The following is a 12,277-nucleotide window of genomic DNA, read 5'->3' on the forward strand; positions in this document are numbered from 1 at the left end:
CAGCCTCCCAAGGTGGGTGGGAGGCCCTGAGGGTGATTGGGTCTGTGCAGAATGTCCAACCCCCAGGGATCCAAAATTTGTCTTATTTTTATCTATTTATTTATTTTTGTCTGCGTTGGGTCTTCCCCGCTGCGCGCGGGCCTCCTCCAGCTGCGGTGCGCAGGTTTCCCATCGCGGCGGCCTCTCGCGTTGTGGAGCATGGGCCCCAGAGCGCAGGAACCCGTGTCCCCTGAACTGGCAGGAGGATTCCCAACCACTGTGCCACCAGGGAAGCCCCAAAATTTGTCTTATTTTTAATAGTTTAACTTTTCTTGATGCCTGATCCAGGGCTTCCTTTACCACATTGTCTCTTTTAAAGTTATTATGGACAATTTCATATATACATAAAAGTAGAGAATAGACTGATGAAACCTCAGGTACCCACACATCAATACTCCAGCTTCCATAATTATCAGCACAGGGCCAATCTTGTTTCTCTATCCTCCCCACCCCCCAGGTTAGACTGCCTCTTGAGGTTTGGGTGGCCATCTGTCCTACCTCTGTGATCTTAATTTGCTCATTCTTTGATTCAGCATGTCTTTACTAAACACTGCCTGAGTCAGGCATTAGTAAATTTACTGAGGACCTTGAATATGTCAAGTGCTTCACATACCTAATTTTATTTTATCCTAACCTTCCTGTTATTATCTGTTTTACAGATGATAGAATTGAGCCTGAGAGATTAATGACTTGCACAAGCACTGTGTTTTTTCCTACTATCCCATGCTCTTGTCCTTGAGTTACTATATTTCACAGTGCCTACCCAGACACAGAGGCCTTCATTCACTTGCATGTTACTGAACCTCTAGTGGGTGCCAGGCCCTGTGTTGAACAAGGCTGACATAATTCTTGCCTTTAAGGAGATTCAACATTTACAATTCAAAGTGTTAAATGTTACCATGGGTTTAAGCCAGGTAGCTAAAACAGGAGAGCCAAACTCAGTCTCAGGGGGTCAAGGAAGTCTTCATGGAGGAGGTGATTTAGACATGAAGGACAAAGCAAAAGTCAGTGAGAATGGGCATGGTCAGAATATTCTGGGGGAGAAGAAATGGTTGAGGAGGGTCTTTTGAGTTCTGGGAACTGCGTGTAGAGGATTTCCATATGGCTAGAACATGTGAGGTTGAATGGTGGAGTACTGAAAAACAGGGCAGGAGAAGCAGGCAGAATCTTGAAGGGTCATGGTTGCCACACTTGAGGCTCCAAAGACAGTGGGGAGCTAGTGAAGGATCTTAAACAGAAGATTGACATCAGATTTGAGATTTAGAAAAATCATGCACTCTGAGCATAGAGAATTGACCTAAGGAGGTCAGTCAAGAAGACCAAGCAGGAGGCTAATAAGAGTATTGGAGGTAGGTGATGATTATGGCTTGGACAAGGACAACAGCAAGGTAAACTGGGCGTGATGGGGGGGGGGGGGGAGAGGAGCAAGACTGGATGTGCATCGGATTGTGCAAAGAAGAAGGGTCCAGAAAGGAGGATGTCTGCCTCTTTCCAAGGACTTTTCATTCAAACTCTTCTAAGTGATGTTTACATTAAGACTGACAGTGGGGTCTTTTGGAGATACCATCATTGCTGGAAGTGATCTCAAAGATCAAACGGCCTTCTCTTTCTTTCAAATTCACAATGAAAGAAAGGCCCAGAGAAGCAAAGCAACTTGTTCAAGGTCACACAGCATGTCAGTGGCAGAACATGACCCCTTGTTCTTTATATAGCATTACCCAGCCTCCAGTGAGGCTAATGGCTGGGGGTGCTATGCCAACATGACTAGACCTTAGGTGACCCAAGCAAGATTTGAAGGGGCTAGACATAGATCCCTCCTGCTCCCTTCCACTGCCCCTTGCCACCCCTCCCCCTCGCACAGCTCCAGGGATCAGTCAATGAATAATTGTTGAAACAGTTCCTATGTACAGAACTAGAGGTGCAGAGACAAAGGTCTGCGGTAGGATTCCCTATCCTGAGATCTGAGATCCCCTTCTCAACCCTCCCCGCTGCAGCCGGGGAAGGGGGTCAGGGGCATTCCTGAGGCAGCCAGCGCTCTTCTCCACTCCCCATCCCCCAGGTGGTTTCTCCAGCCAAGGTCTCACGAAGAGGCCCCTCCCTCAGCGGCTCCACTGTTGCCATGGCAATTAGGTGGGTGGACAGCCCATCCTATCTAGAGGCCACCCAGCCCTCGCGTGGGGAGTTACCATAACAACTCCCCTAGTAATAGAGGGTGTTGGGTCCCGCCCCCCTCCCCCCGCAAATAGAGAGGTGGGTGGCTTGATTGGCAGCTGGGCACACGAAAGAGGAGGGAAAGGGAAGGAAAGGCGTCGTCAAAGGAGAGCTCAGAAGGAAACGGGGGAGAGAAAGGGCAAAAAATACGGGGAGAGAAGGAAACGCGTGTGCGCACGCGCACCAGCTGGTGGGCGCGCTCCCCGGCAGCCCCGGCCACCGCCCACTTCTTTCACGCCAGGCTCGCGCGGTCGCTCAGTCCTCGCGCGCGCCTTTCGCTCTCTCTCCTGCGCCTGCGCGCAGGTGTCGGCGCCGAGGGGGAGGGGGAACCCGGCGCGCTCGCGTCACGTTCCCTCTTCCACCCTCCCCGGTGCTCGGCCATTCTGCGCCTGCGCGGGAGAGTCGGGAGGCTCGGGTTGCGGGCTCTGGGGCGATATCGCCTGTCAGTCGGTGGGTCGGTCTTCCCGCCGGCCTTCCCCCTCCCGGTTCTCCGCGGGAGGCGCGGTGGAGTCCGCCCCCGGGATCCCCCGATGGGGGAGAAGCGGCGACGGCGGCAGCGGAATAACCGAGCCGGAGCGTGAGCGGCCCCGGGGCCCCGTTCCCGGCGGAGGCCATGGGCGACCCAGCCCCCGCCCGCAGCCTGGACGACATCGACCTGTCCGCCCTGCGGGTGAGCGCGCTGCCCCCCAGCCTAGCCCCGCGGCGACCCCCGCCCCTTTCCGGGCGCCCGCTGCTGCCAGGCCTCCGCCCTCCGCTCCCCTCCGCTCTCCACGCGCTGCAGATTCTGGGAGCCAGTTTGGTCCCCGCCCTGGGGTGCCCCGCCCCCATTCTTCCCTCCTCCTCTACCTTTACTCAGGTTCCGTATCCCCTTCCTCCCAGGTGTTTGAGGGTCACCCTCTGGTTCTGAGCCTGCAGAATCTTTACCGTGATGCCCCTCCCTGGCCCCTGACATGCTTTGAGGCCTCTTTCCCCCCTTGCTCTTACTTAGATCTTCTTCCTCCCCCTCCTCTTTTTCGGCTCCTCGAATTTTGACTTTGCCCCTGCCTTGCCAGCCTCCCCCTCATCACCCTTTCTCCTCCTCGCCCAGCCCTGAATTGCATCTCTTCCCGGTCGGCAGGCACTTCAGCCTCCCCTCTCCGCCGCACACCTCCTACCGCCGCCCTCATCCCCTGCTCAGCTCTCCCCGTGCCTTGGCGTTTCAAGTGCAGCAGTCCAGAACCAGGCATTTCCGGTCTCAGGGTCCCCGCATATTACATTACCAACTCTGCAGCAGCGTGGGGCTGGGAGGAAAGACAAGTGCACTGGGGGAGGAGGGGACGCGTTTCTTGTCTTCAGAAACTCTGGCCTGGGCTGGGAAGAGGTTGTTTATATGTCTGTACACACACAAACACATGCAGCATGTGGTTTGGAAAAGCCTGGGTATTCATGGTTTTGCTGGAGGGAGGGGGAGGCGATGGAGATTTCTCCAGGGAGGGGTTCATTCGAAAAGGGATCAGAGGAAACAACTGCAGCAGGAATTTCTTCGAAATATTCGTTTTCCCTCCTGGGGCTCTTGCATGCCCTCATTTGGGGGCTTTCAGCAGCATTTATGTGTTTTTCTTCAGCAGGGAGCCCTGGCTTAAGGGGCAACTGAGTGATTTCAAGGTGAAGACTCCCGCCTGTCCCCCAGGGGGTGTTTTTGTCCTGTGTCCTTCCGGCTTTCTCAACAGGTCAGGGTGTTGGGGTGAGCAAGATTTCCCATCTCTGGGTTAGCTGCTCAGGAGGCCCCTGCTGAAATCGTCTTCTGGCTTTTGAGTTAGCCAGGGAACATGGCCAGTAGTGGGAAAAGGCGGTCAGCCACACAGGTGCCCCGGATATGACTGGAAGGGAGAGGGGAATTAAGAGAGCAGAGTCATGTCGTTAATTGGGTTTCTCTGGGTGACACAGTTTTTCTTGCCATTCAGGTCATAATTTGTTTGGTGCAGTGTTGGGCTAGGAGACCTGACTTGCTGGAGATAAGGTGATAAGTTGCTGAGGAGGGAGACGGAGCACTGATTTCTCTCTCTCTCTCTCTCTCTCTCTCACTGTGTGTGTGTGTGGGGGGGGGTTGGGTGGCAAGAGGGTCTGAAGGCTTTAGGAGGGAGATTCGCGGGCTTTCTCTAGTTGCGGCGAGCAGGGGCTACTCTTCGTTTTGGTGCGCGGGCTTCTCATTGTGGTCTTCTCATTCTCTTGTTGTGGAACACGGGCTCTAGGCGTGTGGGCTTCAGTAGTTTTGGCACGCGGGCTCAGTAGTTGTGGCTCACGGGCTCTAGAGCGCAGGCTCAGTAGTTGTGGTGCATGGGCTTAGTTGCTCCGCGGCATGTGGGATCTTCCTGGACCAGGGCTCGAACCCGTGTCCTCTGCATTGTCAGGTGGATTCTTAACCACTGCGTCACCAGGGAAGCCCAGGAGGGAGATTGTTAAGATTAGTTTAAACTGCGATTCTCAAGTTAAGCCAGCTGGGATATAAGATGGAAATCCAGGCTCCCCTTAATGAGCTTGTCTTTAGGATGAGCCCCCATCTTCCCTTCCCACCTTGGTTGTTGATTAACTCTGGCTACAGGTTCCTGTGCTGTGGTGACTTAAATATAATAAAAAAGAAGGTGGGTCCAAACCATGACCTTTGGTTTAAACCTTGTGGGACTCTCCTTGGGCTTCTCTTTCCCTTTAGCCTCTTCTGGTAGTTTGGCCTGGACCCTCAACCTGGGATTTCCAGCAATTCTGCAAACACCATCTGACTTGGATTTGGTATTTCCCTTCTGGAATTCTCTACTTGAGGCAATGTTAGCCTCTTTCCTCAATCGCCTCCTGTTTTATTCTCCTCTCCCTTCATCAAGAGAGCCTGTGACCTGCGCCCAGTGTGTGTGTCTTTCCTGCCCCATGATGCTTAAGAAAGCATTGCCCTTCCCCCACTACCACCCCAGTACTCCAGGGCTGGAGGGAGTGCTTTCTTTGAAATGGGGCTGCAGAAGCCCTGCTTTCTCCTTGCTGCCGGCCTTTGCTCAGAGCCTGTCCCCTCCGCCCCACCTCGGAGAGCCCCTGTGGCACTGTTGAGAAGCTCTCTCAGTCATCTCCTGTTCTGTTTCTGTCTGTTTTCCAGTGAGAAATGGCAACCTGGAGAATTAGCAGAAAAGCGTGTTTCCCTGTACCTACATCGTCTCGTGTTGGGGGCCTGGGGAGGGGATGGGAGAGGAACATATTCAGCATTTATTAGGTGGCGTCAAAGAGCCCAAGTTGTCTTTCTCCTCTTATTTCAAGATAGGGCTTGTCTTCCAGCTGGTGATGAGAGTAATAGTCTGATATTAGGGAAAATTGAATTGCATTATCTCTTAGCCATGTGTGGAGGGGCAGATGGACCTACCACACTGTGACCACAGGCACGCTTGACCTCTCTGAGGCTCTGTTTGTCCGCCAGCCCAGTAGCATGGGGTTGTGTTCCTGAGTTCAAGTCCCTGCCTGCTTTCTCACTTACTGTGTAACCTTGGCCTTTCTCCCCCTTCTTCCCTAGTTTGCTGCAGAGTCTGCAAAGAGCCTTACCTCTCTAAGGCTCCGTTTGCCCATCTGTATATAGTGGTGACGGTACTGAACTCAGAGTTGCTGAGGATTAAGTGAAATACTGCATATTAAGTACTTAGTTCAGTTCCTGGCACGTCGTGACTATATGATCACCCTTATTGTTTTTGTTGTTGTTTTGTTTTTTTGGTTTTTTGGTTGCATGGGGTCTTTGTTGCTGCACGCAGGCTTTCTCTAGTTGTGAGGAGCGGGGGCTGCTCATTGAGGTGGCTTCTCTTTGTCGCGGAGCACAGGCTCTAGGCACATGGGCTTCAGTAGTTGTGGCACGCAGGCTCAGTAGTTGTGGCGCACGGGCTTAGTGGCTCCGCGGCATGTGGGATCTTCCCGGACCAGGGCTTGAACCCGTGTCCCCTGCATTGGCAGGCGGATTCTTAACCACTGCGCCACCAGGGAAGCCCTCCTCCTTACTGTTAATTGTTATCAGATGACAATCAGAGAAGGCTTCCAGCGCAAGTGTATCTAAAATAGCACTTCCTCCCCTGCTTCTTTTTCATATAAATTTTTATATAGCATCCCTTAGCCTGCTTTGTTTTATTTCATAGTATTTATTGCCAGCTGACATATATTTATATACATCAACCCCGACTAAAATATAAGTTCAGGGCTTCCCTGGTGGCGCAGTGGTTGAGAGTCCGCCTGTCGATGCAGGGGACACGGGTTCGTGTCCTGGTCCGGGAAGATCCCACATGCCGCGGAGTGGCTGGGCCCATGAGCCATGGCCGCTGAGCCTGTGCGTCCGGAGCCTGTGCTCCGCAACGGGAGAGGCCACAACAGTGAGAGGCCCACATACCGCCAAAAAAAAAAAAAATATCTATCTATATATATAGATATAGATATAGATATACATATACATATAAGTTCAGTGTGAGTTAGGATTTTGACTGTTCTGTTCATTTTTGCATCCCCAGTGCCTGTAACAGTGTTTTGAACATAGTGGGGGCTCAACTGTTTGTTGAATAAACGCGTATCATAACAAGTGAAAGCTCTTAGCACAGTCTTGCTTAGAGAAAGCATTCAGTAAGTCTCATGCTTGTTAGGCTTTCTCTTGCCGTCTATATACACACAATTAAGAATATATCTTTTCTGGGTTGTTTTTGGAATCAGACCTTGTGGTAAACAAGAGTTCTGGAAGCCTCCTTCGGAGCAACGTCCTTGAAGTAAAGTTAGGACCTTCCAAGAGAAAAAGCGGGCCTCTTTTGTCAAACCTTCTGTGTGTCCAGGCTTGGTTATATTCCAGGAGAATCTTCTGACTTGGAACTCTTGGCTTCTCACAAAGGATAAGTACCAGTGGAAGAGGACGGGACAAGGAGGGACCAGACCCCGGGGTGACCTCTCTCCTTTTGCATTGCTCTTTTTGGTTGACCCACTTCATAAACCAAGCAGCCTCTCTTTACTGTCCAGCCAGCTGGAGGTTTTAGACTGCAGTGTCCTTGGAACCATGGAGCTGTGCGCAGTGTGGCTGTATTGAAATAATACCATGACGTGCAGTCAGGAGGGACTTGTTGCCGGGTAGTAGTGCTGACAGAGATGTTCTTTCTCAAATGATCTTATGTTGTTGTGTCTGTTCTTTGGAGGAGTCGCTTCCCCTTCCTTTTTTCTTCACGAGGCTGTGGAGCCAGCACCACTCAGAAAGCTGGCAGTTCTGGGCATGTACTTCTAGGCTGCTGAGCAACTGCTGCACTCTGATGTGCTCGCTGTCCAAATGTTGGCGACAGATGCCTCAGGCAGGGGACGGGGAGACTGACCTCCTGCAGCAGAAGCAATGGCATTGACTGGGGACTTTTTTCCTAGAGAACCGCAGATGGGAGTGGGGCTGTTTGGGGAGCTAGTGGCACTTGGAGTGAAGTGAAAAGCTGCTTTGGCAAGAGGGTGGAAGGAAGGTTGCGGAGAACTTTGCTGGAACTAGGTGTTCAGCCATCCCCCAAACGAGGGAAGGGGCGTCGCCACCCTTTATGCTGCGGGATAGGCCAGAGCCATGGCCCTTCGTAACACACGGAGGGGAGGGTCTTTGAAGAAGTGAGGTTTTCACAGTTAAGAGAACAGTAAGAAGGTCAGCAAGAGAGCAGGCTGGCCCACCCCTTCACGCTTATCCCAGGAGCTCACTTAAGACTCTGCTGTGTAGAATCCTGATTTCAGATATGGCCTCCATTCCTTTCAACTCCGAACTGTGTGCCTAAAAGGGGGTAACTCACACAGTTTGGGTATGTTGAGTGTCCTTGCTTGTCATCCTGGGGACAAGATAGCAGGAAGTGTGCAACCACTCTTTACAAGCTTGTACTTTGGCATTGGTCTATGAATAAGGAATGCAGTGACCTCTCAATCCAGGAACATAAAACAGTTCTGGGGCTGCAGAGCATCTCCAGAAGCCATCTGAGAGTCTGCCAGACTAATCTTTCTGTCTCCAAAGTTGTACCAGAGAAAGTTATGACTAATTTTCTTTCCTGCATCAGTCAGTCACCAAGCATTGCTGGTCTGTTTTATTGAGAATCAGGTTCTAGATACTACGGGAAGTATGTAATAGTGTGCTCATACTATTCTGAGCTATTTAATCAGACCTCTGGAAGCATCCCTCTAAGCAATCCCTTTGCAAGCTGCGGCTCTCCCCCCACCCCCTTTTTTTTTTTAACCTGTTATTGCCTTCCTCATTATCTTAGAACCCTCAGGGTCAGGAAGTTTTTGTTAAATCTGGTTGCTGTGAATTATACTCATTTTCTGTTGTCCCGTGGTCAGTCATCTTGAAATCTGATATGCAGTCTTTTCCCCTCCCCCAGCACTCACTTTGCACCCACAGCTCCCTCAGTTTTTTCTTTAGTAGGTTGAAGAAATTGAACAAAAAGTTATCAGGTTAACAAGTGAACTCTCAAAGCATTTCTTGAATGCCCACAGAATATAGGAAGATACAAGAACATGACGTGGTAGAAGCCCATATTCATTCTCTCCTCTCTCCTGTTCTTCCTGCTCTTCTCCTAACCAACCAGTTCTTGACTTGAGTCTGGGATTCTTCCATCTACGGGAAGCTCCTCTAGAGGGTAATTGAAAAGGTGTTTGAGGCTTTTTGTTCTTAATAAGGGTAGGGAATGGCAGAGGGAGGAGAGAAGAAAGGGATGGAATTGTGGTGATCCAAGGAGCCCCTAGAGATATTGCCCAGTGGCCAGACAGCCAGCCGAGGATGTACCTGCTAATGGTGGGTAGGATTTCCTGTTCTGCTTGAGGAAAGAGCTAGAACTAGGCACAGAGGATACAATGACACACAAGATAGACATGGTTTTCCTACAGTCTAGTTGTGGGGAGAGACATTAATAAAATAATTATATATGTATAATTACATATACATAAAATTGCAAGTCATGATAAGGACTGTAGCAGAAAACTTTGGCATGCCATGAGAGCCCATAAAAGAATTGTTTTTACTTTTCGCAAGACAAATATTTGGTTGGTAGATTGAGAGAGAAACAAATCACATGTTGAAAAACCAAGCTAGCGTTGCCACAGAAAGAGTAGATAGAGGTGAACCAGCAGGTAGAGGCGATGGCCAGAATTGGGAGACCTTGGATCAGGGCCATTTTTAGGGTGGAGCATGTGGTCAGCAACCAAGGGCCAGGGGTCTGAGGATGCAGTAGAAACTCCAGGCTTAATTTCCAAAAGGATTTCTTCTGAACCTTCCTATGGGAGGGGAAAAAAAAAAAAGTTTGTTTCAAAGGGTAAGGGTATTATATGGAAAGGGCATATAACTGTCTTTTTTTTTTTTTTTTTTGTGGTACGCGGGCCTCTCGCTGTCGCGGCCTCTCCCGTTGCGGAGCACAGGCTCCGGACGCGCAGGCTCAGCGGCCATGGCTCACGGGCTCAGCCGCTCCGCGGCATGTGAGATCTTCCCGGACCGGGGCACGAACCCGTGTCCCCTGCATCAGCAGGTGGACTCTCAACCACTGTGCCACCAGGGAAGCCCTGTCATTTTTATTTATTGGGAGGAGCGTCTCTGAGTACTGGGTCTGTGCGGACTCGCATGTCGCTCTGCAGAGGGTGCGTGAGTGTGACGATTGGCCAAAGCGGGTGTATAAGGGAGAAAGGTATACCGCTAGATGTTTTATACTGTATTTTTTATAAAAATTGTGTGTATTTAAGGTGTACCACATGTTTTGATAGACACAGAGATAGTGAAATAACTACCATCAAGCTACTTAACATTTTCATCTCCTCACGTGTGTGTGTGTATGTGTGTTTGAATCGATGGTACTAGCCCGAGTGTCCAGGGTTGGAATGTCGGTAAGTCTCACAGGAATAAGCACAAGTAGGCCCATCCTTGGCTTAGCTTTTGTGGTTGTGGGATGTGGGAATCTTCGTAACATTAGGTAGATACTGTATATATATATATATATATACACACACACACACACACACACACGTGTGTGTGTGTGTATGCAACTCTCAGTTTAACATTGTTGTACAAGTCAAGGATGAGTGAGGTGTATAGGGGGAGTGTTGCTGATTTTGCACGTTTGAAATGAAACAGGGCTGGAGAACCACAGTCTTGGGCTTCTTGGAGGAGCCAGCCTCCAGGAGCAGCTGAAATGTCAGGAGGGCGGGGTGGGCTGTGGGAAGCGTTCGGTGGCACACCCCGTGGAGAGAGGGATGAGCGGAGGACATGGAGACTCTTTGCCTGAGAGGAAGGTTGAAGGTTGGTAAGGGAGCAGGCAAGAAGTCCTTTGACCGAGGAGGGAAGTGCGTGTCCCGGGGGCAGGAGAGTCTTACCGCTGCCGCCGGTGATAAGTGAAGCATCCCAACCACTCAGAGTCTGTTGACTCAGTCAGTGCATGTGGCAGTGAATGCACCTCTGCTCTGCCTTTAGGATGAGAAGGGCCTCCTGAAAGCAGGCCTGACAGTAGCGGGTCTTCTGAGAGAGAAGGGGAAACTTCTCACACCCTCTTCCACCAGAAATCATCCGAGGACAGGATCTGAAGGGCTGGGCTTGCTGAACCACAGGCTTGGAGGGGTTTTCTATGAACAGCGGTCCTTGCAGGGACAGATTGAGGATCAGCAGGGCTGTGTGAAGAAAATTCCACCTCCTTCAAGCCACCTCAACTTCCACTTCTCCCACGAAGCCTCCCCTGACCGAGCCAGCCCTCACTGGTCACCTTCTCCACCTTTTCATAGCCCTTGTAATTTAGCATTTGAGCATATGTTACCCATATTGAATATTTCATGGTCATGTTTTCCCTGTCACTTCCTTACATATAGGAACCCTGATCCATCCTTCCTGTTGATGCTCACAGTGCCCACAAAAATGCTGAGCACACAGTAGGGGTTCAGTAATTACTCACTTGGTAGAGATAAGGAATTAAGTTTTTTTGTGTTTTTTTTTTCTTTTAATTTTTTTGGCCACACTGTGCAGCATGCGGGATCTTAGTTCCCTGACCAGGGATCAAACCCTTCCCTGACCAGGGTTAAGATTCCTGCAGTGGAAGCATGGAGTCTTAACCACTGGACCTCCAGGGAAGTCCCTGGAGCTAAGTATTCTTGTGACTTTCCCACTGGAGTGCCTTGTATGTGCTGGGCACCGTGTAACACAAAACAGTACAGGTCCTTAGTGCTTCTCAGCTAGGGTGGCACTGCCCTCCTGGGGGTGTTTGGATACGTTAGGGAGGGAAGTTTCATTGTCACTTTGTCTGGGAAGCACTAACAGCATCTAGTATGTGGGGATCAGGGATGTTAACCACCCTGCCATGACTGAACAGCACAGTGAAGAATTGTTTTTCCACCCAAATTGCCAATATGCCTCTTGTGAACTTGTATGGACGTGGGAAAGGTCAGGTGAAGGACTAGACATGTTTTCTTCCATGAAGTCGGAAGTAGGTCCTAAGTCCCCTCCTTTCCTTCTTCCTGGGTGGAGAGAGGAATGTAGGCTGTAAATTACTTGTGTGCATGGCACATGGCTCTTCTCACAGCTTTTATTTGCCCGAACACCTCTGGAGGTAAACTGGGCGGGCTCCAGAGCCAGACTGCAAGGAAGAAGATTTTCATGTTCTCTCTTCACCACCTACCCACTCTCTCTTTCAAGGCACATTTGTCAGAAAGTGGTTGAAAGCATGTCGTGCTTGGTCTTCAGTTCTGCATGTTCACGGAAGAGTCTTCAAGAAAAGATTCAGACAGATTCAATATCTTGTAATAACCCATAACAGAAAATAATCTGAAAAATATATATGTATATAATTGAATCACTCTACCGTACACCAGAAACTGATATAATGTTGTAAATCAACTATACTTCAATTAAAACAAAACAAAACGATTGGGCAGGGGCACCCAAAAGCCTGAGCAGCGGGAGGGGAGGCGGAGGTAGGTGTGTGGTCACAGCGTGAGAGAGGAGGCTGGCGTATGTATCTCTTCTCTCGTGTCTTTGCATCATACGGTTGGCCCCTTGAAGACGGGTGTGCTGAGT

At 50.3% G+C, this 12,277-nt stretch overlaps 1 protein-coding gene across 8 annotated transcripts in view; it reads left to right on the plus strand.

Moving 5' to 3' along the window:
- Nucleotides 1-2,754: 2,754 nt before the first annotated feature.
- Nucleotides 2,755-12,277, plus strand: part of MINK1 (misshapen like kinase 1) — a 48,499-nt gene continuing 38,976 nt past the window's right edge. For all 8 annotated transcript variants that reach the window (XM_079725175.1, XM_079725179.1, XM_079725176.1 and 5 more), the window contains exon 1: nucleotides 2,755-2,920. In XM_079725175.1, coding sequence (XP_079581301.1) covers nucleotides 2,864-2,920 — 57 coding nt within the window. In that variant the 5' untranslated portion in view covers nucleotides 2,755-2,863. The remainder of the gene's footprint in view (nucleotides 2,921-12,277) is intronic.

Source organism: Hyperoodon ampullatus (assembly GCF_949752795.1).
Source record: "Hyperoodon ampullatus genome assembly, chromosome: 19".
Classification (NCBI taxonomy): domain Eukaryota; kingdom Metazoa; phylum Chordata; class Mammalia; order Artiodactyla; family Ziphiidae; genus Hyperoodon; species Hyperoodon ampullatus.